The sequence below is a fragment of the Limanda limanda genome, chromosome 11 (genome assembly GCF_963576545.1).
Source record: "Limanda limanda chromosome 11, fLimLim1.1, whole genome shotgun sequence".
Taxonomy (NCBI): domain Eukaryota; kingdom Metazoa; phylum Chordata; class Actinopteri; order Pleuronectiformes; family Pleuronectidae; genus Limanda; species Limanda limanda.
Genome location: NC_083646.1, coordinates 13,231,160 through 13,259,011, shown reverse-complemented (window position 1 = coordinate 13,259,011; position 27,852 = coordinate 13,231,160). Strand labels below are relative to the sequence as shown.

The window sequence follows — 27,852 nt, the reverse complement described above, 5'->3', positions numbered from 1 at the left end:
CCTCTTGAATCATACTCTGCGCTCTTAGAATTTTGGACTCTGTTGAGGCCTTCAAAGTCAGAGTGTTCAGTGTAACCAGCGCTGTCGGCAAAGCATAGTGAAGTTGTAATGAACAGTAGAAACCAGTCAACCCCTTAAAATGTAGGGAAATGTTTGCAACAAGCTACAAGGGGTAATGTACATTATCCGTAAATGTTTGCTTATGTTTTGACGTCAGTAAAGCCCAACATAAATACTGTCTATTGGTTATGAGTGTTGAAATTCATGTCATTGTGTTTCATATTTGTTAAAAATAATGAAAACAGTATGCCATGAAGTTTGTTTATTTAAAGTAGTTGTCTTGCTGTTTCTCCCATTCAGTATACTCTCAGATGTTTCTATTGCCAAACCTGAGTATTGACATCTCCGCCTGCCTGCTGTGCGTATTTGAACTCGTCTGAGGACATCCAGTTTGAGTGTTTCTCCTCCAATGCTTTTTCCGGTTGAGGAACAGTAGTTTTTTTGTCGATGGGGCTTATGGATTGCCGCACTCTGTTTCCCTGCCCCCTCTCATTCGCCCACACATGCAAACACTGCAGGAACAAACAAAATTTCGACTTCACTGTGTCGCTCAGGTGACAGAAGGGAGACTGTTATGTTATGGCACAACTGCATAACACTACGAGAAAATTTCGGGTTGAACATTTAGAACCTAAGGACAGATACACAAGAGAGTTCTTTCACATAGACCACAATGCACCATGCTTTTCAGAGTTGAAGATGTTCTTTGTGCTGCAGCATGGCTGTTGAGCCTTTAGTTATAAAGATACATCCATTAAGGAGCCATAAGCTGAAGTCATTAATAACAATTTTTCAGTTGTGGTCTAGAAGATCACACTGTCTCCCCATGAACATTCTCAATAACGATACTGCAGGCGTGATGTATCAGAGCTGTGTTAGTTTGTTGTCCTGAGTTTGTCTGATAGCACAAACGTGTCCACTAGCGCATAGACCTGTAGTTACTGACATTGTGGGTACATGTGTTCAAATACTAAATTCTATTCTCAATGGGCCAAGAAGCTGAGTCCACACATACATTAGGGGTGGGGGTTGTGAGCTAATCTTTGGGTTGTGAGAGATAAAGGGAGTTCCTGTTGAGCTCTGAACAATCGCACAAGAGCACAGAACCACTGATTTCCAAGAAAATCTATCCATCCTTTATCCGCACCAGCTCATCCTTTCTTGTTTTTTCCAGGGTTCTGGACATGTGGGGCCAGAGGGAGGGTTAACTCTAGACAGTACTCTGACCTCTAGTCAGGTAACCACAGGTTGCCTATTAGAGTCCTAACAAATATAGACAACCATAATGACTCAGGTTTACACCTAAGGATAAGATTACCTAACCTGCATCTCTTTTGACTGTAGTAAGAAACCAAACAAGGTTGAGTTGTTATCTCATGAGGAGAAAATGTGATATCTGTCAATCCACCCTGATTCTAAACACCACAGCTTGCTGACTCACTAACGAATTCGCTGTCTTGCATTTAGTTTTTTGTTGTTGTTGTTGTTGCACCACACAGTCGGCTCCATCGCCTCTCGTCAAAACCCGAACTTCATTTCGGCCGCAGAGGTACAACTCATTACCAGCTTGCTCTGTTGGATCCTGTCAGGTAAATTAATCTTTTCCTCTCCGTCTCTTTTCCCCCTCTCTCCCAGTGACGTTGCGCATGTGCTGCTAATGGAATCTCCAGCTTGGCTTTGTCGTGGCAGCAGGAAAAACCGAATCATCGGGTCACGAGAGCGACCCGACAACTGTCCGAGAGAGTGACGTCACACGCACGTCTTACTCCAGCAGCTTTACTATACACACCGGGGACACGGTGAGCTGGGGGAAACCCTCACCAACACACACACACTCACTAATCCAATTATAGTATTAGTTAGTGGAAGCCTCGCCCTGGCCTCCTTGGACACACGCTGATCCACTTATTACTGGATGGATCGGCCTGGGCAATCCCAGTGTTTCCCAGCTCTAAGGTGCTTAAGTGGCACATCAGGAGGACACCTCATACGCACAAAGGATCCCCCTGCTATTCTTGTGGACATACACGCTGCCTGTCTGGACGAGCCAACAAAGACGAGAAAGGGGCCGAGCAGTGACTTCCCCTCAGTCAGCAGAGTAGCAGAGAGTGAACCGGAAACTCAAGGCTTAGCCAGAGTAAGTCACTTTCCCCTGTGCATGCCTCTGTCTGCTCTGAACTCCCAATCACATGCCAGGAACAGTCACGGACATATGCAGAGTGGAAATTATTAGCAGGGATGAAGAACAATCAACAGATGGAAGACCTTGGGATGTCGCTTTCACCTACCAAACATGCACTCCTTTTCCATGTGCCATAAAACCATTGATATAATTTGTAGTGGGCATGTGTGTGTGTACATTTTCGAGAGCCTCTCTTGTTAAACAACAGCACAATGAGGTACACTCCAAACAAGGCCACAAGTCCATACAGAGGCTCCTCTTAACTAACACTCACAGTGTAGTGGGGCTGTTATCTTCTCTTTAATTCTCTCACACGCACACACACACACACACACACACACACTCACACACACACACACACACACACACACACACACACACACACACACACACACACACACACACACACACACACACACACACACACACACACAAATCTGTCCTTATGTGACACACTTACATGGATGCACTGCATAAAAAGACAAGTAAATAGAGACAAAAAAGATGACACTGCTGCAATTTTGTTCAAAGGACGCTCCCGAAAAGGTGACCCAGGGACAGTGAGTGAGTTGTGTCTCCGTCCTGTGTGTCAGACCCTCCCTCATGCTAATGTACCATTCATCAGTGTCATAGAATGATAATGACTCTCAGCGCTGAGAGGCCGCTGCAGCACTCGGAGTAAAGCTCAGGCCGTCCACTCCACAGTCAGCCTCTCTGTCTGATCGCTCCACTGTCTCTGTCTTTTTCACGCTCTCTCTGTTTATTTGTCCGTCTCTGTTTCCACACTTCCCTGTCGCGGTCTGTCTGCCTCTCTGTCTCGTCACTCGTCTTACTTTCGTCTGTTTCCCTGTATTTGTCGTTCCGTCTGTTTCCTTGTTGACTCTCTGTGTCTGTGCATCACCAATCTTTAATCTACACCAAGAGATCACATGTTGTCATGTCTTCTTCTTGGAAAGCAGTTTATTGGCGTGAAATCCAAATTATTTTTTTGGATTTGGAAATTCTGCCTTTATAAAATTCTTCTAAAAAAGCTAATTGAGTGTGTGACAATCTGCTTTTATTCTTCTTCTCACATTCTTTCAAGGAATCGGGGCCGTATCTGTAACTCGTTTGTGTATTTGCTCTAATTTCGTCCTACATTTCTTTAAGTGGAAAGTTTTCAAAATGGTGCTCATCTCAATGGGACATTGTTTACTGTAAACTGTAGAGTTCAGTGTCTTTTTGCAGCAACGTTCGTGTGTGTGCATTGGAAATAAAATAAACGACAAAATCTGTGGCTGAAAGTCTCAGATTTAATAATGGAGTTGAAAAGAAGTAACACAACGAGCCTATTGCATACTGTGATTTGTCAGTGGTTAACATGTCTATGTTATGAAAAGTCTTATTCAGTCCCGGTCGGCTCGATGTGTTTCCCAGGCGAGTAGCGTATGCTAGCAGTTGTCCAGTGTGAGTAAACGGCCTCTCTCACATGGAAAGCGAAGGGTGGAGAGAGTCTGAGGTCTCAGCTTGAGGGGATATGGGGGGATAGCACATAGCCCTGGGGAAGTTTAACGATGTACTATGTGGGTGTGTGTGTGAGTGTGTGTGTGTGTACACGTTGCCTGCCTGAGGTGAACTAGAGGATGTTGATGCTGATGTGTTCTGATGGACTCACACACAGACACAGACCCTGCCTGTGACTCACAGACGAGATGCGTACCCCCTCAGGGATAGCCCCAGGAACACGCACACACACACACACACACATGCACACACGCGTGCACGCACGCACACACACACACACACAGACATACATATGCTTGCCAGGTTAGATATCTGCCAGAGCAACTCATGGATCTTGTAGAGGGATCGGAGCAGGGAGGGACATGTGGGACTGAAACCCTTCAGAGACTGAAGCCGCGGTTGAAGCATCTCATTGTGTCTGTGAGAATTTCTGCTACTGTGAGTTTCTCTGTGAAATTAGATGGAGATGTTCCTCGCTCACCTCTGGCTCAGCCTCACACTGGAATAAACACATGTAACCACAGTGTTCTGTTCTGCGACCGCCTGTCACTTCTATAGCATGGGCCATGAATGGTCCTTATTGAGCGGCTGTGTGGAATGCGAGGGTGTATAGCCGACTTCTCTGCAGGGCACTGACGGCAGAACTTTTGGCCAGCGACCGGAGGGTGCAGGGTTGATAAAGATGGATCATGAGGCTAGATGAGGAGAGAGAGAGGCGGCACTCGAGTTATAGCTCTGAGCCAAAGACTTCTCATTCTCTCCCTGACTCACTGCACATAATTAGACATTAAAACATGAGTAAAACACTTAGAGGAGCCGTTGCTTTGCTGTGGATGAGGAAGCTTGCATGTGTACACAGAAATGAGTGTGTAACGTTTTGGAAGACAGAGATAAGAAGATTCAAACACACAATCTCACAGAGGCAGAAAGAGCCAAAGGGTTAATATGAGCTGTGTGTGACGCCAACCGTATGCTCGTTATAATAGTGCTGGGAGCCTCCAAGTGACAGATAGCAGACACACACACACACACACACACACACACACACACACACACACACACACAATGGCTGATCAGTTGTTCATTTTGATTGCATTCGTCACAAGTGACCGCCCGTTTATTTGGAGAAACTGAAAATGACCTTGATACCAGCGCAAGTCTTACGAAGACTTGAATCCATCAAGTTCTTTAAAGTTCTATTGAAGTAATGATCATGTCTTGTTGCTCTTTTACACCCAAATTGGCGTTTATACACAGGTTTTTTAAAAGGTGATTGACTTTAGCATGTTTCAATCACTGCGGATCAAACTGTAACTGATAAAAACCCAAGTCCACTGCAGAGTTGCTTGACCGACAAAAGCCAGATGTAGGTGAGGTTTTTTTTGACGAATGGAAAAAGGGCTTTATAGAACATGTTGAAGAAAAGACACATTGTCAAAATGTGAACTCATTGAAATAGAGAGAGCACTTGGTCAGATGTTTCTGTCCTTTGTCAGTGACGTGACAACAAAAATCCACCGGGGCTTCAGGCAGGATGACCCTGAATGTTCTTAATGTGACTGTGAATTTATGGCTAAGCAATTTAAGAGTATCCTTTCAACCTCTTCTCGTGTTTTCAGTCTGCTGCCAACTATTCATCTTTTGAATGCATCTATTGTCCCCCATGGGCCACTGTAGGTGAGTTTTGGGAACTGGTGACTGAGCGACTATTTCTCAAGCATTCGGGTTGTGAGAAAAGGCAGATTTGCTGACGGTTTCTTCTGATTATAAAAGGAAAAGAATTTGGCACCCTTAAGCGAGCAGTAGGAGAAAATGACAAAAAAAGAACAAGGACAATTTTCTCTTGTGCTGCAAGTTTCCAGCAGTGGGAAACAAGTGTGAATATGTGGTTTATTATGAATTACATCGAATCAGAAGTGGACAAATGAGTGGTTTGTTTGCTAAATGCAGTAAAGGTGTAGATAGGAAGGGAATTAAGTGTGTGTGTGTGTGTGTGTGTGTGTGTGTGTGTGTGTGTGTGTGTGTGTGTGTGTGTGTGTGTGTGTGTGTGTGTGTGTGTGTGTGTGTGTGTGTGTGTGTGTGTGTGTGTGTGTGTGTCATTCACTCGATCTTAACCACACTGACATTACTCAAGGTGTTGCCTGCCTCTGTGTGATATAAATACGTGATGTGCCAGCCTGGTGAACCTGATCCTCGTCCATTGTCTCTGCTGCTGTGATATAAATCACATTATGAGGACAGATACTCACTGATGATCTGATGATGAAACTGAGGCAACACTCGATCCAAACTGTACGTTAAAGGATATCTAGTTATTTTCATAGTTTGAAACATCATTTCCAACAGTAACAATAAGAAGGTGCTCCCAGGTTAAAGGGACACGTCATTGATTTTATGCATCGAGATCAGCTTACATGTCTTGTCAGTCGTCCAAACTATGAAAACAGTTATGTAATGTCTTCCACGTCTCTGCAGGAGGTTTGTAACGTCTAAGAAAATAACACTGATGATGACATCACATTAGCTATCTCAGCTCAGACGTCTAAAATACCACAATTGTTTTTAAGAAACTGGCACTAAGTAGTTCGACAGATGTGGGAGGTGTGTTGATTTAAAAAAAGGAATTAATTAATGAGAAATGTAGAATCAAGTGTATTTGGAGCTTGATCGAAACAATAGACTTTATGGACACATGCCAACAGTGAAGGTGAAGCATCTTGATCGCCACCTGGAGGCTGGCTGCAGTATAGGTAAACCGTCTCCTCCATGTTTGTGGATAGAATATGGACCAAACTAAAAAGTCAAAGTAAAGATTGAATAACTTTTTCCCCAGAGATGGTTACCTTCATTATATCCTACTGGTGTTTGTTCAGTGTTTTTTCTGGTAAGTTTGGTTTTCATTAGTTTTTTGAAAAAAGAAACTTGTTAAAAGTCATGATTGACATCTGAAACTGATGATAAAACGCTTGTTTTGGAAGGATCTTGCTACAGCAGCTCAATCCCCCAAACACTACTGTGCAGACTCTGGTGGTGATGTTGCTATGCAGGATATTTTGGCTTCATTTCTGAATATCGGGAGGAAGTGGAGACACATCATCCATCTTTATATACAGTGACATGTAGGCACTGAAAGACCATTTTGATCTCTGTTGCATCACCTTTGCACTTTATATTGTTAGTCTTCTGAAAGTCATCCAACTTAATGTAGGTACAAGACAACTGGAGAACCTTCTTAGTTGCTGAGGTATAGGATAATGATCATATTGTTTTAAGATGTTCAAGAAACACGAGAAGTCTTATCTGGAGGAAAAACAAAGGCGAATTATTAGAAAAGACCACAGCTATGGAAATAACAGGCGGATTGATCCTTTAAAGCATGGTTTTGTAGTGTGGTTGAATATTCTTGGGCTCTAACTAATAACTGTGATGGTTAAAAGGACAAAAAATACACTTTTCTGACCCTCTGCTGGTCTCTTCACTGCATTCCTTTAATCTGTGAACCTGTTTCTTTTTTCCTCTACATGACTTCATGAGCGTAATGGAGAATCATAGATTTTGTTTTATTGCACTCGGGGAGACTATTAGGTAAATGTCTGCAGCAGTGGTTTATAGTGAGGAATAAACCTGACCACATTGGTATCTGAGGAATCTGCGGCATCATCACATTCTGTTCTGATAACAGTGGAACAGCCTGATTCCTATCACATGCATGTGTGTAGTCTCTGTCTATGGAGTGAGACGTGTTGTGTCCTCATACCATAATAGGCTTCTCCTAATAAGTGTCCCATAATTCTAGTCTTGTGAGTAGATACAGTCGGCTCGGGCCTCAAAAGGAAGGGAGAGAAAAGGAGATACAAGCTATAGTTGTCACTTTTATCCTCTTACTTCAAACACACAAACACACACACACACACACACACACACACACACACACACACACACACACACAAACACACTTACACACACACATACACACACACAAGCTGGACTCTAATTCACCCTCGATGTCAGACATCAAGGTTTCCGGAAGGAATTCCAGGCATCCCGGGAACTATCTTCCTGATTCCTAAAGGCTTAGTATGATGCTCATCCTGTCTAGATCCTCAGCCAAGAAACACACACACACACACAAACACACAGACACACACACAGACACACACACACACAGTCCGACTAGTCCACTTGGAAGGCCTGAATTTACATCATGACTGAGCATTAGAGAATGCTGTTGTAATCCCTGCTGTTCCGAAACCACAAGTGATTTATTCCATCGGTGATGCTGAGGTGGCACACACACACACACACACACACACACATACACACACACACGATTATGCAACATACACCAGTTTTTTTCAAGAGAGATGAGAGTTATAAAGATAAAATATAGATAAGCTGTTGAAACACATTGTCTCACTTAACTCAAATTCATCCTACGGAGACGAGAGCTGGGCTTTCACCACAGCTCTCATGTCGGCCTGTGTCGGACCCACAGGATCTCAGGTTCATTTTTCCAGTGTAAGGGTAAAGATAGGGTCTACGCTCCTCTGTGTTTAGACAACACAGAGTCAGCTGGCAAAGAGCCTACGTGCTCCATTCAATGGGGGCAGTGGGTAGAATACATGGCCAAAAGTAAGTGGACTCCCAAACATTAAGACAGCACGTGATTATTGGTTTCCCCATTTTAAAACTGAATTAATAATCAAAGGCCTTGTCTACACTACTTTAGATATTTCTTTTGAACAGATATTTTCTCCCCAGTAATTTTTGAAATTCTTAATAATTTAAAAAATATTTCCATCCAGATGAGAACTCTCTAGTGACTTTAAATGCTTGTGGACAGGAGGCCCAAAGAGAGGAAAACGTTTGATTATCATACTATCCACACTAGTGTGAACAAGGCATAAATGTATTGTGAACAAAGGAACAGACCTTGGTGCTTTGACCCCAGCAGGAAGTAGAACACCATAGAAGCAGTAGTATAAATGAGGTGTATTGGATTTGAAGGAGACTTTCCACCCGATGCCTGGACACTGAGGGGAGATTTCCACAGCTGAGGTGGTGCAAAGGTGGAGGTGGGTCACTCCTTAGGAATAGCATGTGATGTGCATGTGACTGAGGAGGCATGCACAAGAAGACTCTTCCTTACTGAACCTTTGCTAAGCTTCATGACAACCTCCCTTCTTCTGGTTTCAGCCTCTCAGATTTTGAAACCTGGCTGCAGGAGCCGATGTTCCATTTCTTAAGAGCCTTGGCATTTTGTAGAGGGGCTTTGTCAAACAGGAAAAAGTTGCCACAAAGCTGCAAGCACACAAGTATCATTGTATGTTGTAGAATTAATACTTTGCTTAACTGGAACTAAGGGGACTGGCCCAAACCATTAATCAATAAACCTCAAAAAAATCCCAAAATACAGAAAATAGAAAAATTCTCAACCCAGCCTCCGGGAGAGTTTGGACACATTTTTTATCGGCTTTTCAAACTGAAAAACAACACTGTGTTGAAGAAACACACATGGATGTGTTAATGGGGATGTGTTGCTTCAGGTACCAGTGAGCAAACATAAAATAAATAAAAGGAGCTGTTTGAGTGGAAGATGCATGAGTTTGGTGGCTTGTATCAGCTGCTATTACACTAAACAGTGGTTTCTAAAAATATGAGAAAACACTGACAAAAACAAATTGCATTGCAAAGTAGTCTAAGTTGTTTTCATCTATTAGATGTTTCAGAGCAACTCATGGCTATATGAAGTCAAGTTTCATTGAAGCAACAGGTGATCCAGGTTCAACTTGTTTCACCCTAACCCTAACCCTAACCCTCTTTCTGAACACAAATTCAGACAGGAGCAATGAAACTGCTAACCCTAACGCTAACCCTAACCATTCCTGCTCAAGGTCATAATGCCTTGACCAACCAATTGTCCTAACCATAACCAGTCAACATAGATGCCTAAACCTAATCGTATTGTTCTGGAACTTAGAAGTCAGAAGGTTAATCTGGATCTGATCCTCTAGAAGGTGAGGCTTCGGGGCAAAAACCTCTCATCTAAAAGCTGAGCTAAGACTGTACTTCAATTACAGGAATAAATGTCAGATTAAAATCCAAACAACTGGATCTACAATCTTGGGCATCTTAGAAATGATTTGGTTTGTGGGTGATATGTGGCCGGAGAGCCATTGACTGACCCACTTCAACTGACCAGTCGAAGGACAAGGCCGGACCCAAACTTGTACCACTCAACTTTAATGCCTAACTGTAACCTAACACTAATTGAAACCTAAGCCCTAACCTCAACCAAATTGACCTCATTACCTAACCAGAACCCAATCTGACTTCAATCTTAAACCTAACCAACCCTTACCTCAAACTTCTTTGACTAAGATTTGCCTCCTTGACCTTTTTAGCTTTTTCTCTGAGGCATAAAGATGTGCAGCCTTGTCTTGCCATTGGCTCTCCGCAGTTGTCGGTCTGCATGGGAGGAATCATTGTGATAACCCTAACCCTTACAAACTAACACTTTATGTTGCTCTTGACCGTTTATTTGTCACCCATCTCTATGTGTATGTTGAGCACTCCGAGTGCTCTCTCTGTTGTAGCAGCTGATTTTCTGTGTTCCGAGTGTGAACCCTCTGAATATTTCACACTCATCGCCAATTCCCACTTGCTCGTTCACTCAAATTGGAGATCTGGCACTCCACAGTGGATGACAGGTGAGTGCTCTGGAGTGTGTGTGAGTGTGCAGCCGGTGGAGTGCTGTGTCCATGAAAGACTCTTCTTCCCCCCACTCGGCGGGGAAGAGAGGAGTGGGCTGCTGTGGAATTGAGAACCCTCATCACCTTCGCTACAGAGTGAGAGAGCCAGTGGGTCCGCGCTAAGTGCTGCTGGGCACCATTACTGTGAAAAGGACCCCTCTCCAGGGTGTCCTTTCATGTGTCTGCTGAACGGGACGCGACTAAGAGCCACGGCTAACCCGTGTATGTGGGTGTGAGTGTGAATCTAGGGGCCAGTGTGCTCACTTGTATAACATGGTGCCGGGAAGGTTTGTGTGGCTGAAACCAGATCAGGTTTGTGTGACAGCCACCGCGTGAGGGTGCGTTTATAGAGCAGCGCATGTGTGTGCCAGGTTACAGTATTAATAGACAGCAGTGTATTTGTGCAGGCTACTAATAGGCACATGGCTGATATTAGTGGATCAGTTTCCATCACACTCTGTGACGTAGAGGCGCCTGATTCCGCAGGTGTCTCCCCCCCGAATGTCCTCGTTGTTCTTTGGCCTCTTGCTGTGTGTCTCAGCGTTTTGAAGGGCTCGCCTTGTGATGTGGCGACAGGCCAGTGGTCACGCATACTGTAACTGTGAAACCAGTGGACGGATATTTTTAAGTCAACGGGAGGGAGCTGGAGAGCCTTGTAAATGCTTACAAAGCTATTTATGTGTTGATATTTCCTCCTGGTATTAAATTAATGAGAGAGAACATTTTTAAGGGATATAAAACTTTGAAAAAGGACAATGTATTTATTAAAAACATTGAAAAATAAACATGAGCATGTGCTAAAAATTGGAAAACAAAACATGTGAGTAATTGAAAGGATTCTTCTGTCAATGTTCTGTTTAACTAATAGGTTCTCCTTTTACCTCAGCACTTCCATTAGCATCGATGTGGAACTCTGGGGCCTTGTTGTGGCAAAGCTCTGCTAATCCACTGTGAGAGCTCTCGTTGGGTATCATCTGTGCTTTCCTGCAACACACACTCTTGAAATCTTCAGGGTGGCAGTGATTCGTATGTGGCAGAGTTTTTTTGCTTTTGGAGTAGAGGCTCAGAGAGAAGTGAAGGGATCTTACAGTCAGTCGACAAAGCTAATGAAGTGCGTCATGAGTTATTTGTACTTGTGTTTCTCGGTTGGTAAAATACGGCACAGTGAAGGGTTTGAATCCCAGTGTGGGCATCCATGATGGAGATGGAACAACTTGTGGTGCTTTCAGGATAATTTACGTACTTTGGGTGGAAATTTGCCAGAAGGTGTCCTGGTGTTGATGGACGAAAAGCTGCTTTTAAAACCTCCATTATTAAGTTTTAAAGGATCTAAAGCATGTTTATTTATTCAATAAGTTCTTTAGCAACATTTCTTTGTACCACCGCCATCAGCATTAATATGGATCTCTAATCCTCACCATGCAGCACTCTGTTCTCTGTGCTGAGGATTGAGAAACACCATGAATCCTGCCTTGTTTTTCGCATTTAGAAAACAAACTAATAGATGTATTTTATTTTAACAGCAGGCTATCGCTTTCTGAACTGAAGCCTTTGGGGAGTAGGTCCTCTTTTGAACATTGAGTTAAAGATAGGCAGCTTTTTTTCATTGACTTAAATATGTGTTTTTAGTTTGTCGTACTTCCAATTTCAGAAAAAACATACATAACATTTGAACTAATTGAATTACAATTTATCAACTCATGACAATAGGTTCAGGCAACTTATATTAGCTGGACCTACTCGTTTGAAAATGTGCAGTTTTTGTAAAAAATAGTAACGGGCAATACAGTTGCAATAATACAATACAAAGTGAGAAGGTTAGAGGTCAGCACAGCAATACCAGCAATGTCATAGAATAATATGAAAAAATAAACTAGACTAAGTAGAGCTCAATGTAAAAGAAAACTACACATTATTCAGAAGCATATGTGGATTTATAGTAATAAATCCCACCATTTATTGCATTTATTATTTCTTTACCTTTTAAATGACAACAACATCTATACCAAGTCCAGTGTCATGTGACCATACCTGTGTCACATGACAGTGTCACAGTGCTCTTTTATAGTTCTGGGCTGTCGCATCTCCATCCGACACAGAGACATCCACAAAACCTATGAAAAATCATTACAATAAATAATTAGCTTTAGGGGGCCCCTCGGTCAAAGAGGCCAAATGGGCCGTTGCAATGGCAAATTAACCCCGGCCTTATGCATGTCCTTGTCCTGCAGTACTGTACAGGGCGTTTTGTACAGTGAGTAACACCACAAGAACAGAAAGTCTCCTCGACTTAGGAAGAGTATGATGAGTTTAATCCTGGTCCTGTAATTTGTTGAGGATCGTGTTTCTGTTCGCAGCAGTAAAATGACAGGTGGTGTGATCATGTTCGAGACACATACATAAGTGTGTGTGTGTGTGTGTGTGTGTGTGTCAGTGTGTGTGTGTGTGTGTGTGTGTGTGTGTGTGCTCCTATACACATGGGTGTTACACAAGCCCATAATTATGCTGTCAGGAGGAGCCTGAGTGGAATAATACACACGTGAATACAGTATGGGAGTGCATATATGTGCAAACACACACACACACACACACACACACACACACACATCCAAACTTCACTTAAACAGCATCATGAGTTGGCAGTGGGCTTCTTTTCCACCTCAGGTCAAGCATAGTTCATGCACAAAGAGTGAGAGAGGGTGTGTGTGTGTGTGTGTGTGTGTGTGTGTGTGTGTGTGCGCGTGCATGTGTATGTGTGTTTGTGTGTGTGGTAACCCTGCTCCAGTTTTATTTTTAAAGTGAGCTCAGACAAAGGCCTCCAGTCAGACTGCTCTGAGAACAGGACCTTGGGAACATGACCAGTGCCTGTTGTGCCACGGTGTGTGTGTGTGAGAGTGTGTGTGTGTGAGAGAGAGAGAGAGCGAGAGAGAGAGAGAGAGAAAGAGAGAGAGAGAGAGAGAGAGAGAGTTAGAGAGAGTTAGAGAGAGAGAGAAGGAGTATCTGACTCTTGTAAAGAAATCACTTGTTCAAGCTGAAAAAGACCAGAGTGGAATAAGCTATTGAAAATCCTTGCCAGATGTGCAACACACACACACACACACACACACACACACACACACACACACACACACACATTGTTCCCCCGATGTTGGCTTACTGGACATTTGAATGTCAAGGGACGTCACTGTTTGATGTGGAGGAAGGATTTTATTTGCGATAGGAGAAATTAACCACCAACACACACACACACACAGACACACACAAACGCACGCACACAAGCACAGTGTTAACAGGGGACACAGTGAATAGAGTTTGCCTACTCACAGACCACCACACCCACCAAAGCACTTTTTCTACAGGTTTGTGGAAAAGAAAGAAAAAAGACCGAAAGAGAAGAGAAAACAACGGAGGAGAGGCAAGGAGAGAGAAGTGGTGGAAATGAGGGGAAACTGTGTGAAGAAGAAAATAAGAGAAGTGAGAAGCGGAAATGAGGAGAGTGGGGAATAAATGAGAAGAGACGACAGGTAAGAGGAGAGGTAACGAGAGACGGTGAGAGAACAGGAGAAGAAAGGAAGGAGGAAAGCAGAATAGCAATGGATGACACGAAAAGGGGACGAGAGAAGGAAAGAGAGGAGAGGAGAACATATGGATAAAGGAGATGAAGAGGAGAGGAGAAGATCACATCCCTATAAATTTTCTTCCCTCTTTTCCAGGCTTCTCAGGCCTGCAGACACACTCGGGGGAGGCCTGGCCTTAGTTACATTACATCACACACACACACACACACACCCACGAACACACACACACACACACACACACACACACACACACACTTGAGCGTAATCTGTCCCATAACTACACCGCTGCCAGCCCCCGTCTTTCCTTTCTTTCTCTCTCCCTTTCTTCCTGTGTTTTCAAGTCTTTTTCTTTCCAGCGCTCATGACGCACTCTGGTATAATGGACCCGTTAAAAAGAGTCCGGTGGAAGGTGGAGCTGAGGCCGAGAGGGAGACGGGAGGGTGGGGTGGGAGGTGTAAAGTGACACTACACCAGGGCACTATATTTACAACGTGCCTCTTTAACACGCAGCCTATTTATAGCTGCCAGATCTTTTCTCAGTGTCTGCCACACACTGTTGCAGCGTCACACACACAGGCATCAGATGGCACTGGTGGACTCACGCTGGGCCGCGCTGCCAAAGGGAACACGCCTCATCCTTCAGCGAGGTTCCTGTGCAAACCCCAAGGCTCACCTCGCTCCAGCCACCTTCCATCCATCACACTCACACACACACTCAGGGCGTTTGCTTTTCACTGCTCTCAGGGCTTCCGGCCTTTTTTGCTTTCCTTGTCTACCATAGATCAGTATATTCTCGAGATGAAAGCGGAGACGAGGGGCTAAACCCTGTTTCTGTCACGGCTCGACTTCCCTGTCAGACAGGACAGGACAAACAGGCAAGATAATTGGAGGGGTTTAAATGTGGCTAAGAATTCCGAGCTGTGGTTGTGTGCGTGCATGCATGAACACAAGCATGAACACCTGACCAGTGGGTGAGGAAGAGTTAGATTCTTGACTTAAGAACCACCGCAGTTACAATAAACTGACCTCGTCGTCATTACATTGTTAGTGTCAGCAGGTTTCAGCCATTTAAACATTACTCAGACTATGTTCAAAGAAGTATCAGGATAAAGTCTGTTTAATTGTTTTTATATTTACCTTCAGACCTACACCGCACTCCAGAAAACCTCTGGACATTCTCCGGAGAATGCAAATGTCCGAGTGAGAGTCTCTGGACTTTCTGCAGCAACCTTTTTAAATCTCTGCAGAAAGTTTGATGGAGCAGTGAAAACTCAGCAGGGGACCTTCTGCAGGATTCACCTCAAGCAACAGGGTGTGATGAAGACGTTTGTGACGCGCAACAGACGTAAACATGAAAAAGGAAAGAAAAAAATTATCTCAGGATGAAAAAGCAGTGCCGTACACATAGAAGACACAGACGAAGATGTGAAAAGAGCTTTCAGCGATGAGGTCCAACGATGGTGTCGACGTGCTGGAGACAAAAACATGTGACGTTACATCCGGCCCCTGCCTGCGTCTGAGAGGAGAATCTCCTGCTGTGTTTTTCGAATGTTAAAGGCAAACTTCGGAGAAAGTGCAGGCCCAGTTCTGCAGATATCCTCTAGAGTTCCTGTCAGAAATTGCCTGTGAGGTTTCTCAGGGTGACTGAGAACATACATGATAGAGGGGAGTAAATGGGTAATAAACTCCACAACCAAACGAACACACAGGTCATGCCTCTGCCTGTGCCACCTCTCTACAGGCCTTTTTGGATATTTGATGCCAGGCAAGATCTGTATTTGATTAGATAATGACTGCTCTTGACAACTTGATTGGCTGGGACCTGGAAGTCAAGATTTTCTGACTGCAGTTCAATCACAGCAGCATTTCCGTTAAAGCATCCATCGCGTGTATATACTGCTTGCCCTGAAATGTCTTGAGAAGTTCATCGCAGTGTATGTGTGAAAGTAGATTTTGTGTGTCAAAAAGTGTGCAACCTCAGTCTGGTTAACAAACAAGGACTGTTGTATGTGCAGAGAGGTTAGCTTCTCATTCACAGAGCTCTGCTGGTGACTTTCCTCTGTATCACCTCTACAGTAAAAATGTTGCATTAAAAATAAAAGTTTTGAAGTATTACATGGAAAACCACAAAATTCACCTTAGTTATTGTGACATTTTAGTTTTAAGGACCATCTTACCATTGCAGTGGAGAAGGAGCTTTAATTCTAGCTGGAGACTTATTCCATAACAGTGCATCACATTTTATAATATTATAATATTATCCTGGGGCTCGATCGTGATCGTGGTGGCAGCTGATCATGCACTATGATTACAACTGCTTGATGTACAATATGCCTACTCACATACCGTAACATTACTGATAAACAACTCCTTCATTTCAATTAGCAGCCATCACTGCTCCCTTCATCTTTCTTCTCATCAACCTGACTTCTATTGCTCTTCTGTGCGTCCTGGGAGAGGGATCCCTCACCTGTGGCTCTTTCTGAGGTTTCTAAGTTTTTTTCCCAGTTACTTTTTTGGTAGTTTGTCCTTACTTAAGGATTATATTCATTAAAATGTAGCATTTAGTATTTGCACACACCAACATGAACTCATACAGACACACATCTGATCCTCGGGTTTGTGGTACAGGAGAGGAATCATTGAATCATTCACAGTATCATGACTGCCCCCTCTGGACTGTTTCACTGCGTCTCTGTCTCCAAGTGAACAAACCTCACCAACACAAACACATTACACAAACACATTTATCTGAGAAGCCGAATTACGCATTTGATCACATTTGCTCACAAAAACAATATTCAGTGAATTTTTTTTAAGAGCACACGCAACAACTTCACACTGCGCCCTGAGACACTTCTTTCTCTGACGTCCTGCACTTCATGTTTTCAGAGGCCTCTGACCCGAGGGGGATTCTAAAATTAAAATGTGTCCTCCGCACATTACAAAATCCCATTGTGCCCTTCATGTGAGAATATTGAACATTTTGTTTCTTGAAGTCAAATATTTTTCTTGCCTCAATACGCTGTTTTTACACTCAGCATAATCTCCCTGCCCGCAGCTCACAGCACTTAACAATGAGACAATGTTGTGTATCAGAGAGAACAAAGGAGGCTAATATAAACTGTGTAGATTCAATGAAATAGATAACGTTAGCCTAAAGGCTCTTTTTATCTAGAGTGATTAGTTTACATTGTATATATTACTTCTATTTTATATAGGGTTCATTTATTACATGTTCACTTGTTGATTACTTTTTTAAACATTTTTCACGGCAAATTTCCCCCTTGTGGGACTAATAAAGAATCATCTTATCTTATCTTACGTAAAATACTAACAATGAATAGAAGGTCTTTGTTTACAATGATAGCTATACAATTTTTTAAAGATTGATATCTGTCGGATTTTAATGTGATTACTGTGTCAGGACTGTTTTTTACCTCTTTAGTCTTGGCACATTTTATTGTGTTATACACATTTATTTCTCATTGGATAATATTGTCACTTTACAAAATATAAAAAAATGGTTTAGATATGTTGGCAAATTGATTAAGAATAAAAAAAGATCTCTCACTTAAAAAAACACACACATGCTTGTTGCTTGCTGAAAAGGAACAGAGAGGAAAAAGCTATTGAAAATCCTTGCCAGATGTGCAACACACACACACACACACACACACACACACACACACACACCAGACACACACACACACACACTCACGCACGCACACACACACAGCATCATAGACAAGGTAATTAGGTTAAATTACAGATAAAATATTCATATGACGTTCAGATTTGCATGTACACGTCCATACAGAATTATTACATTGACAGAGATTTGAGAGACTGTATGAAGTGTATCAGAGGCCCTGTGGCGAACTCTGCTCCAGTCGACCACAGCATTAAAACCTGTGACCTGTCTTAATGATGTGGCTGATCTGTGTAATCATTGTATTTTATACTGTTAGTGTGTGGTGTAGTAAAGCTCAGTTTAATTAAATAACCAGAATTTAAATGAAGCAAGATCCTCCCTTGTACACTTTTACCAGACCCCGGAACCTGAAGGCAAGTACTGTCTTTGGAGTATTAGTTGGTTACATGGTTTGTGGTCAAACAGTGAAGCTGCAGTGTGTCGTCCACACCCTCCTCACTGTGGATGAACGTGCTACACATGCTGTTGAATATTACACACAGGACTGGACTGGTGGTGGTCTGGGACTAAGAGCTCATTTCAGCCTTAGGGGAAACCAGTTAGTCTTTAACAACAAAGCACTTCATAATTTTCTTAATTATCAACTCTTGGCTTTGGGTGTGAGATCAAGTCCGGGACGGAGCAATATGTGTGTGTGTGACCTGTGTCTCTCTGTTTCTTTGCCTGTGGGGCATGACAGTGAGCTGTGTTGACGATCTGAGGCCGTTAAACCATAATAAAGGTACGTGCTGTTGTGTTGAGTAGCTGTGTGTGTGTGTGTGTGTGTGTGTGTGTGTGTGTGTGGACGAGCTGTAGCGAGGCCGCTCTGAACCTTGAACTGGTGCCGTTTGTTGGGCCTAGTGCCACCAACCAGACGGCTGTAGATGGAGCCGCGGAGCCTGTCGGGGTCTGAGTGTGCAGGATGCTGTCGTACGTCTCTGTGCTGGTGTGAGTTCGGGTGTGTGTTTACTCAACAGGGTGTTAACGTCAGTCAAGGAGATCGGTGTTTATCCTCACACGTGTCAGGAGACAAGCATGTGAGTGTGTGTACACCACTTTGCTTTGCCATCATCTCTCCACTGTCCCCAAACACACACAGAAACACCCACACACAGACGTATATGTCCTGACTCAGCCTTCATAGAGCCAGTGGTAGTAGATTCATCCCCCAGCTGGCCGCCACAACCATAGGAGACAACTCTATGGTAGTTTTCCACGTGTGTGTTGGGTTGCATTGTAACAACCATGGTCGGCGGTGTGAGAGCATCACCGCTGCTTTCTGTGCGCAACACTTTGGATTTTCGTGACTTCCCAGAACAACGTGGCTCACAGACCCAGAGCAGCAGTACAATACATCCGCTAATAACACGCTGCTCCTCTCTCTGTGTCCCACTGAGTCCTCTTGGGGGGAGCTTGTGGCCACTTTCCCAGCTCTCCCTCGGGATTCACTTCCAGCTGCAGCCGCTCCGCACGGTCCCAAACCTCAACCCAGCTTTGCCGACCGTGGCCGCAGCCATGTGCGCTGACATCACTGTCCGGGCGGCCACGCACAGGCTGCTTTGACCAGCATCTACGCACGGCCGCAGAGACGTCACAGCCAAGACAAATGACACACGCAGACACGTTGTTGTCTCCCTGTGGAGGTTGTAGTTCCCAGGGCCTCTGAGTTGTAGTTCTCAGGGGTGAAGCATTATGGGTACTGGACTTCAACATATTTACAAGTTGCTATGAAACACTGGTGGTACACACAGGAAGTCAGCGATCTGGATTTGGGATTAGCCCCCTTAAATTTATATATTTCTGTGAAACATTACAAAGTTATTTGCAGCCTATTTTTATCTCTATTTCTAAAAGCACACATGACAAACATTTTTTCGGCCCTTACAACATACAGTCACAGCTGAGATGCTGCATGAACAGAGCTGAATGTCTGACCTCAATACTTTTTGTGTATTGACTGAAATATATCCACAGCATCAAGTTTTGAAAGCCGTCACTGAGAGTTGAGATTATCAGAATATTTAATGAGACATTCGACACCGATGTACTTTGAAGTTCTGCATGTTTTGTCAAATTAAAACATTTATTTCTTAAACTAAGGGAATGAAAATGTGTGTTGTGCATGTGACCATCATCTGAAAAACTTATGTGAATCATGGAGACGTTTTGATATGTTACAGCAAAAAGTCAAATTTTAAAAATATATTTCCATATTCAATTTCCATTCAACTGCCTCAGTTTCTGGTATTACACATCCTGAACCTAGAACTGATACATCATTATAGTGTTATTGGTAATCACTATATTCAAAGTAGAACAGTTAGGGTCACCTTCACACATGCAGTGGTATGAGTAGTGAGTGAAAGTGAGACGCTGAGTCTTGGTTCATGATTTAAGTGTGTATTAGTGTGTTGTAACTATTCTGGTTGCTGTGCTTTAAAACCGGCACAGTTTGTTGCATAGATGTTGCCCCCACTTCCCACAGCAGCCTAGTTTTCCACATGGAAGAATACAAATGCCTGTGTGTGTCTGTCTCTCACTGTGTGTGTGTGTGTGTGTTGTGATGGCCCAGCCTGTCAGCCGTGCCACACATGGCTGAGGACAGCCAGGCAGAGGCAATCCAGAGGCGTGGTGTTGGAGGGGCGGTATTACCCCAGGGGATCCTCCTGGAGAGCTCCTCCCCTCCCAGGTGTCTCTTGTTGTCTCTCACAGGTGGACTGAGTCAAGAGGCAATCAGGAGCCCTTTAAAAACCAGAGGAAATGGGACCAGAGTCTCTTGAGCCACTGAGGGAGTAGGAACCAGACGCTTTCAAAAGGAGTCTCAGGGTAAGAGGCCAACGGCCTGCCTGTTTGTCAGATGAAGAGGATTAACTGCTGTCTTTCTCTCTCGTTGCCATCAGGAAGAGCCCGCTGGAGCCCCAGACCCCAACTGCCAGACCGGCAAAGCTATTTGATTTATCTTTATGCGCCCTCCTCCCTTTTCCCTATCAGTTGTAAATAAACGCCTAATTTCGATTTACCACACACCCCTGTGTCTGACTGCTCTGTTTCCAGTTTGCATACCCACTGTTCTCCTCTTGCAAGGCCGGGCTCCCACATATGGTGGAGGATGCGGGCAATCTGAGTCTTCGCTATCAGTGGGTATACAGAGTTGGAATAGAGCACGTCTGATCGGAAGAGAAGGTCAACCATGGAAGAGATCCTGAGAGCCATTCTGGACTCCCAAGCCACTCTGCAGACAGCTGTGGTAGAGCTGTGTAGAGCAACAGGAAAAACGGAAGAGCGGAAACCAAGAGAGGTGCTGACTAAACTGACGCAAGATGATGACGTCGAGACCTATCTTACGCTGTTTGAAAGGACAGCAACGAGAGAGAAATGGCCAAAAGCAGAATGGGCGAACATCCTTATGCCTTTCCTGACCGGCGAAGCTCAGAAAGCCTGTCGAGATCTTTCAGCTGCAGAGGCTGTGAGTTATGATAAGGTAAAGACTGCCATCCTAGGCCAATATGGACTTAGCCTCCCCGCCAAAGCACAGCGAGTGCATGACTGGAGCTACGACCCTGCTCTCCCCGTCCGGGCACAGGTGATGGGGCTAGTCCGTCACACCAGGAGCTGGCTGGAAGAAGCAGAAGGGCCGCCCATAGTGGACAGAGTGGTGATTGACCGGTGTACAAGAGGCTTGCCAAATGACATCAAGAGGTATGTCGCCCAGCAGGGGCCTCCCAATGTGAACACATTAATAGCCTTAATAGAAAATCACCGAGTGATGGCTAATCTGATGCGGTCAGAAAACAAGCCAAACAATTATAAAGCCAAGACAGAGAGAGAGATGGTAGGCAAAGCTGTCAGTTCCCCACCAGCCCGAACGCCCCCTGGCTGGACCGGACCAGCTGCGAGACGAACCCAGTGGCCTCCTCCAATCCCACGATGTTTTTCCTGTGGCAGAGAGGGACACCTAGCCAGAGAGTGTCCGGATCGGGATGAGCCGATGCCGACAGCTGGGTCTACCGACAACAAGGGTCTCTACTGCCACCACCTCACTACCTGTTGGGCCCACGAGGGAGCACCAGCCCCAAGGTTTCCGGTGAAGATTGCAGGGAGAGACACAGAGGCCCTCTTGGACTCCGGAAGTATGGTTTCTCTCGTTCGACCACAATTCGCCAGTGCCCCCTGGGGTGAAGAGATGGCCGTGTCCTGCATCCATGGGGATACCCGGAAGTATCCAACCTCCAAAATCCAAGTAATCACTCCTCGAGGACGATTCACTCTGCAGGTTGGGGTAGTCGAGCAACTGCCGGTGCCTGTGCTTTTCGGCCGGGACAGCCCCCTCTTCTCCCGCTACTGGCCCGCGGAGGCAAGGGACCCAAAATGGCAAACCAGAAGACGACCGGAGAAGAAGAGAAAGTCTTCCGTAGCTCGCCCCGCCTGGGCAGCAGTATCCCCCGATGGCAGCCCAGCAGAAACTACTAATGACGACAGGGAGGAAGCCGTCCACACCCAGACCACAGCAACAGACCCCGAACGGGCAGCGGAGATGGAGCCCCTGGAAGACATACAATCAGACGAGGTTTTCTCTCAATTCCCGGAAGTTGAAATGGAGGGAGGACTCAGGCCAGGACAATTCGGCTTGGCCCAGCTGCAGGATCCCAACCTAACCCAAGCCTGGAGAGACGTCCAAGTAATGGAGGGTCAAAAGCAGGCTGGGGTGAGTCAAGTGTCTTTTCCACATTTCATGATCAAGAATAAGCTGTTATACCGAGTAACCAAAAAGAACTCTGATATCTGTGAACAGTTGCTTATCCCCAAAGAGTATGCTTCCAAAGTGTTGTACCTAGCCCACTCCCACTTACTAGGGGCACATTTGGGGAGGGAGAAGACGTATGAACGTGTTCTCAGCCGTTTCTACTGGCCGGGAGTCAAAAGGGCCGTGGAGGAGTACTGCAGACATTGTGCCGAGTGTCAAATCAACTCCCCAAAGGTAGAGTACCGAAACCCTCTGATACCCCTCCCAATTATTGAAACCCCCTTTAGCAGGATTGCCATGGACATAGTTGGGCCCTTACCGAAGTCTAGCCGTGGCCACCGCTATATTCTAGTTATACTGGACTACGCAACCCGTTACCCGGAGGCCATTCCTCTACGGTCTGCTACGGGGAAGGTGGTCGCCAGAGAGATGTTTCTGCTCTTCAGTAGAGTGGGCCTGCCGGATGGGATCCTTACAGACCAAGGGTCCTGCTTTATGTCCAAAGTGATGAAATGTCTGTGCCAAAGTCTAAAGGTGAGACAAATCAGAACCTCCGTCTATCACCCTCAGACAGATGGACTTGTAGAGAGGTTTAACAAAACTCTAAAACACATGCTGCGCAAGGTGATCGATGTTGATGGGAAGAACTGGGACCAACTCCTGCCATATATTCTGTTCTCTATACGGGAAGTACCCCAGGGTTCGACTGGTTTCTCACCGTTTGAGCTTCTGTACGGTCGGAGACCCCGGGGTTTGCTGGATGTTGCCAAGGAAGCCTGGGAGCAGCAGCCGTCCACCCAGCGCAGCATCGTGGAGCACGTGGAGCAAATGCACCACCGAATGACCCAAGTCTGGCCATTAGTCCGGGAGCACATGCAGCAAGCCCAAGCGCAACAAGCAAAGGTATACAACCGGGGAGCCCAGGTGAGAGAGTTCAAACCTGGAGACAAGGTAATGGTTTTACTTCCAACAAATGATTGCAAGTTTTTAGCCAAGTGGCAAGGGCCTTATGAAATACTGGAACGGGTGGGGCCTGTGAATTATCGTGTACGGCAGACAGGCCGTAGGAAAGCCAAACAACTTTACCATGTAAATTTGCTGAAGCCATGGCATGAGCCTCTCCCTGTCCCCTCTAATGTCCTGCTAGCTAACCTGCCTCCCCAGGTCCTCCCGCCAGTGAACATGAGTGACCAGCTGTCATCCAGGCAAGGACAAGATCTCCGAGAACTGCTCGATAGAAACAGAGATGTCTTCTCCGAGGCCCCGGGTCGAACAACAGCCATCGCCCATGACATCAGAACAGAGCCGGGAAAGATAGTAAGGCTACGACCATACCGAATCCCAGAGGCCAGACGGGAGGCCATCAGAAAGGAGGTGAGGAAAATGCTTGACCTTGGGGTGGTGGAGGAGTCACACAGTGCCTGGTCCAGTCCGATAGTCCTTGTTGGGAAGCCGGATGGCAGCATTAGGTTCTGCAATGACTATAGAAAGTTAAATGAGATTTCTCTGTTTGACACCTACCCTATGCCCCGGGTAGATGAGCTGGTCGAGAGGTTAGGACCTGCCCGGTTCATCTCCACGCTAGATTTAACCAAAGGATATTGGCAGGTTCCACTCACCCCACAAGCAAGGGAGAAGACAGCTTTCTCAACGCCAGACGGCGCCTTCCACTATCGAGTCCTCCCGTTTGGTCTTCATGGAGCCCCGGCAACGTTCCAGAGGCTCATGGATAAAGTGCTCCGGCCACACCAGGCCTATGCTGCGGCGTATCTGGACGACATTGTAATCCACAGCACGTCATGGGAGAACCATCTGCAGCACCTAGCAGCTGTTCTCCAGGCCTTACGAGAGGCGGGACTGACAGCCAACCCTGCAAAGTGCTGCCTCGCCCTGGAGGAGGCGAATTACCTTGGGTACACTGTCGGACGAGGAAATGTGAAACCCCAGGTAAAGAAGGTGGATGCCATAACAACCTGGCCCCAACCCCAGACAAAACGTCAGGTGAGAACCTTTCTAGGGTTATTGGGGTATTACAGACAATTCATCCCTAACTTTGCCTCTTTAGCGGCCCCCTTACATGAACTGACAAACAAAAGTGCATCCAACCGGGTGAAGTGGACGGAACAGACACAGCTGGCCTTCCATGCCTTGAAGAAAGCCCTCTGCAGCGAAACCATGCTACACACCCCCGACTTCGGCAAGAGGTTTGTACTTCAAACAGATGCGTCAGAGGTAGGCCTTGGTGCAGTCCTGTCCCAAGTACATGATGGAAGTGAATACCCCATAACCTTTGTAAGCCGCAAACTGCTTCCCCATGAGAAGAATTATGCAACAATAGAAAAGGAATGTCTAGCTGTTAAATGGGCCATAGACAAACTAAGATATCACCTACTGGGTCGAGAGTTTACATTGGTCACTGACCACGCCCCACTGAAATGGATGGCCTTCAACAAAGATAGGAATGCCAGAATAACCCGTTGGTTTCTACACCTACAGGACTTTAAGTTTACAGTGGAACACAGAGCCGGAAAGCTGCATGGGAACGCTGATGCCATGTCGAGAAGGGACGACTGCCTGTGGTCGGCCGCTCCCCACCGTGGATCGGAGCTGAGGGGGGGGGGTATGTGATGGCCCAGCCTGTCAGCCGTGCCACACATGGCTGAGGACAGCCAGGCAGAGGCAATCCAGAGGCGTGGTGTTGGAGGGGCGGTATTACCCCAGGGGATCCTCCTGGAGAGCTCCTCCCCTCCCAGGTGTCTCTTGTTGTCTCTCACAGGTGGACTGAGTCAAGAGGCAATCAGGAGCCCTTTAAAAACCAGAGGAAATGGGACCAGAGTCTCTTGAGCCACTGAGGGAGTAGGAACCAGACGCTTTCAAAAGGAGTCTCAGGGTAAGAGGCCAACGGCCTGCCTGTTTGTCAGATGAAGAGGATTAACTGCTGTCTTTCTCTCTCGTTGCCATCAGGAAGAGCCCGCTGGAGCCCCAGACCCCAACTGCCAGACCGGCAAAGCTATTTGATTTATCTTTATGCGCCCTCCTCCCTTTTCCCTATCAGTTGTAAATAAACGCCTAATTTCGATTTACCACACACCCCTGTGTCTGACTGCTCTGTTTCCAGTTTGCATACCCACTGTTCTCCTCTTGCAAGGCCGGGCTCCCACAGTGTGTGTATGTGTGTATGGGTGAGTGGGTGGGTGGAACAGTTCATGTTGAGTGTTGGAGGATTTGTGGAATGGGTCAGGATTGACTGTTTTATTCCCTCTCATTCTTTCCTCCACATGAGGAAGACTTACTGTGCTTACTAACATATTAGACCATAAAACATTCCAAAGCTAGAAACAGACAAACACAGAACACCAGCTCAGATTCATACTTCAGACGTTACATCAGGACACCAGGCTCTATAGTTCAGGAAGGGCCCAAACATTTCGGTTGGGTTGTTCTGTTTCTGAGCGTAATACCCGTGCAAGGTATCTAATGGCACTAAGACAATCAAATGTAAATGTTAAAATTGCGTCAACAATAATAAAGTAGTGGATTGCTCTATATTCATTGATGTATTGGGTCCTTTTATTCTGTATAATTCGGGTTGGGAAGGTATCAGTTCAGTTTTGAATACACAAGATAACACTTTAACTGTGAGTGATTCCTAAATGTCAAAAAGCTCAAATTAAAGCTCACTATACATGTGTTTGATGTAGGAAACGGTGAAGTATCCAGAGGAGAGATATTTCAGTCACTGCCGAAGAAGAGGCGAAGCACACTCGCACAACCTCACACTCGCATTGTTGGCCATCTGGCACTCACCCGCCTATCACTCTATCACCTTGTTTCCTTCTCTTTTCTTACTCTTTCCCTCCTCCCTCCTCAGCTGTTATGCCTCTGGTTCTACAGTCCTCTTAGTCAAGGTGTCACAGGCACTGGTGTCTGCCTTGCTGTCTCTCACATGGCTGTCATCCCTTGAGGTGAACACTCTGGGTTTTCATGTTCACAACTCACACAACTCAACCTCTGCAGACGAAGAAGTACGGTGAGGGGGAAGATAATCTGCTGAGAAACATGGAGGAGGGGAGGACGGGGGGGTGGAAGTATGGAGGGGAAATGCCTGAGGGGGACAGGCTGTCCTGCATCAGGCCTGGTTGAATCTCAGCATTGATCTCATGAATAATAGAGCTCCAGTGGCCGCGCGACGATATTAAACGTGACATCTGAAGACAACCTGGATCCGCCACTCCTCAGAGCCCCCCCACACGCTCAAACACATGCTTGCACGTGCATATATAATAATAATAAAACTTTATTTGTATAGGCGCATTTTTCTTAACAAGGTTACAATGTGCTTTACAGAGAAGAAGATATATAAATAAAGATGTGTTTGTTTGTAGCCTTGTAAACCTCTGACTAACTGTGTAAACATTTAAAATTAAAGTATCTTGAAGGTCATTGTTAAGTTCCTGAAACAGGAAGTTGGATTTGTTTCCTATTTGGCTGCAAATCACTGACTCACAAAGGGTCATCAATATGAAACGCCATCATGAAAGAATAACAAGTTGCCTGCTAAACAAGACAAGCTCCTGTGTTTCCTTGTATTTCTCAGCTTCTTAATAATGCATAGAGAAACAGCTAAAGTCCAGCGCTCATAGCTTACACACACACACACACGCAGCCACTGTCATGTTTACTCGTGTTTACCGTCTGTCCCTGCTCATCAGTCATTCACCGTGACAAATGTCTGTGTGAAGAATCTGCAAGTCTGCATTTTTCTCCCCCTGCAGATTGTATCTTGGATTTTGTTTTACCTGTTTTTTCTTTTCATCCATTTATTCATGTGAGCAACTGGTGAACGTCGGTGGGGGGGGGGGGGGCCGGAGCCCAGAGTCCAGAGTCCAGAGCAGGTGAGGTGAACGGATGTGAAGCGTCGGTGGAAAGTAACTCAATATATCAACCTAAGTCGTGTGCTTAGGTATTATTTTAAAAGTACTTTTTTTTTTTTGTACTTTACTATCTTAAGTTTCTGGTACTTCACATTTACTTTTTACTGATTACACTACACTTACTAACTTTTAAGTTTAGAGCTTAAACTTCCTCGACCAGCTACTTCTGTATAGGAAAACGTTCATCCATCAGTAACAAATCTAATATTAAATAGTATTTCAATCATACGGACAATTTTCTACACATTGAATATTTTGTATCTCGTTTCCTTTAAAGGGCCCATATTATGAAAATTCCACTTTTGTAGTGCTTCTACACGTCAATGTGGGTATTTGTCATGTCTACCGTCCCAAAAACTCTGGAAAAAAACAACTCCTGCGATTTATTGTGGTTCCTCTATGTCA

The 27,852-nt window shown here is 45.2% G+C and overlaps 1 protein-coding gene across 1 annotated transcript; it reads left to right on the top strand.

Annotated features, from left to right (window-relative positions):
- Positions 1 to 24,238: 24,238 nt before the first annotated feature.
- On the top strand, positions 24,239 to 25,219 carry LOC133014546 (uncharacterized). Its single transcript, XM_061081813.1, has 2 exons — positions 24,239 to 24,717; positions 25,010 to 25,219. Exons 1-2 carry the CDS (start codon positions 24,239 to 24,241, stop codon positions 25,122 to 25,124), a joined length of 594 nt encoding a protein of 197 aa, XP_060937796.1. The 3' UTR covers positions 25,125 to 25,219.
- Positions 25,220 to 27,852: the final 2,633 nt, after the last annotated feature.

Bases quoted from the DNA above. Each gene is read 5' to 3' on its own strand.
- LOC133014546 (XM_061081813.1), top strand. From the start codon at position 24,239: ATGGATAAAGTGCTCCGGCCACACCAGGCCTATGCTGCGGCGTATCTG. The intron at 24,718-25,009 runs GTTTGTACTTCA...CTACACCTACAG, and splicing joins ACCCCCGACTTCGGCAAGAG to GACTTTAAGTTTACAGTGGA.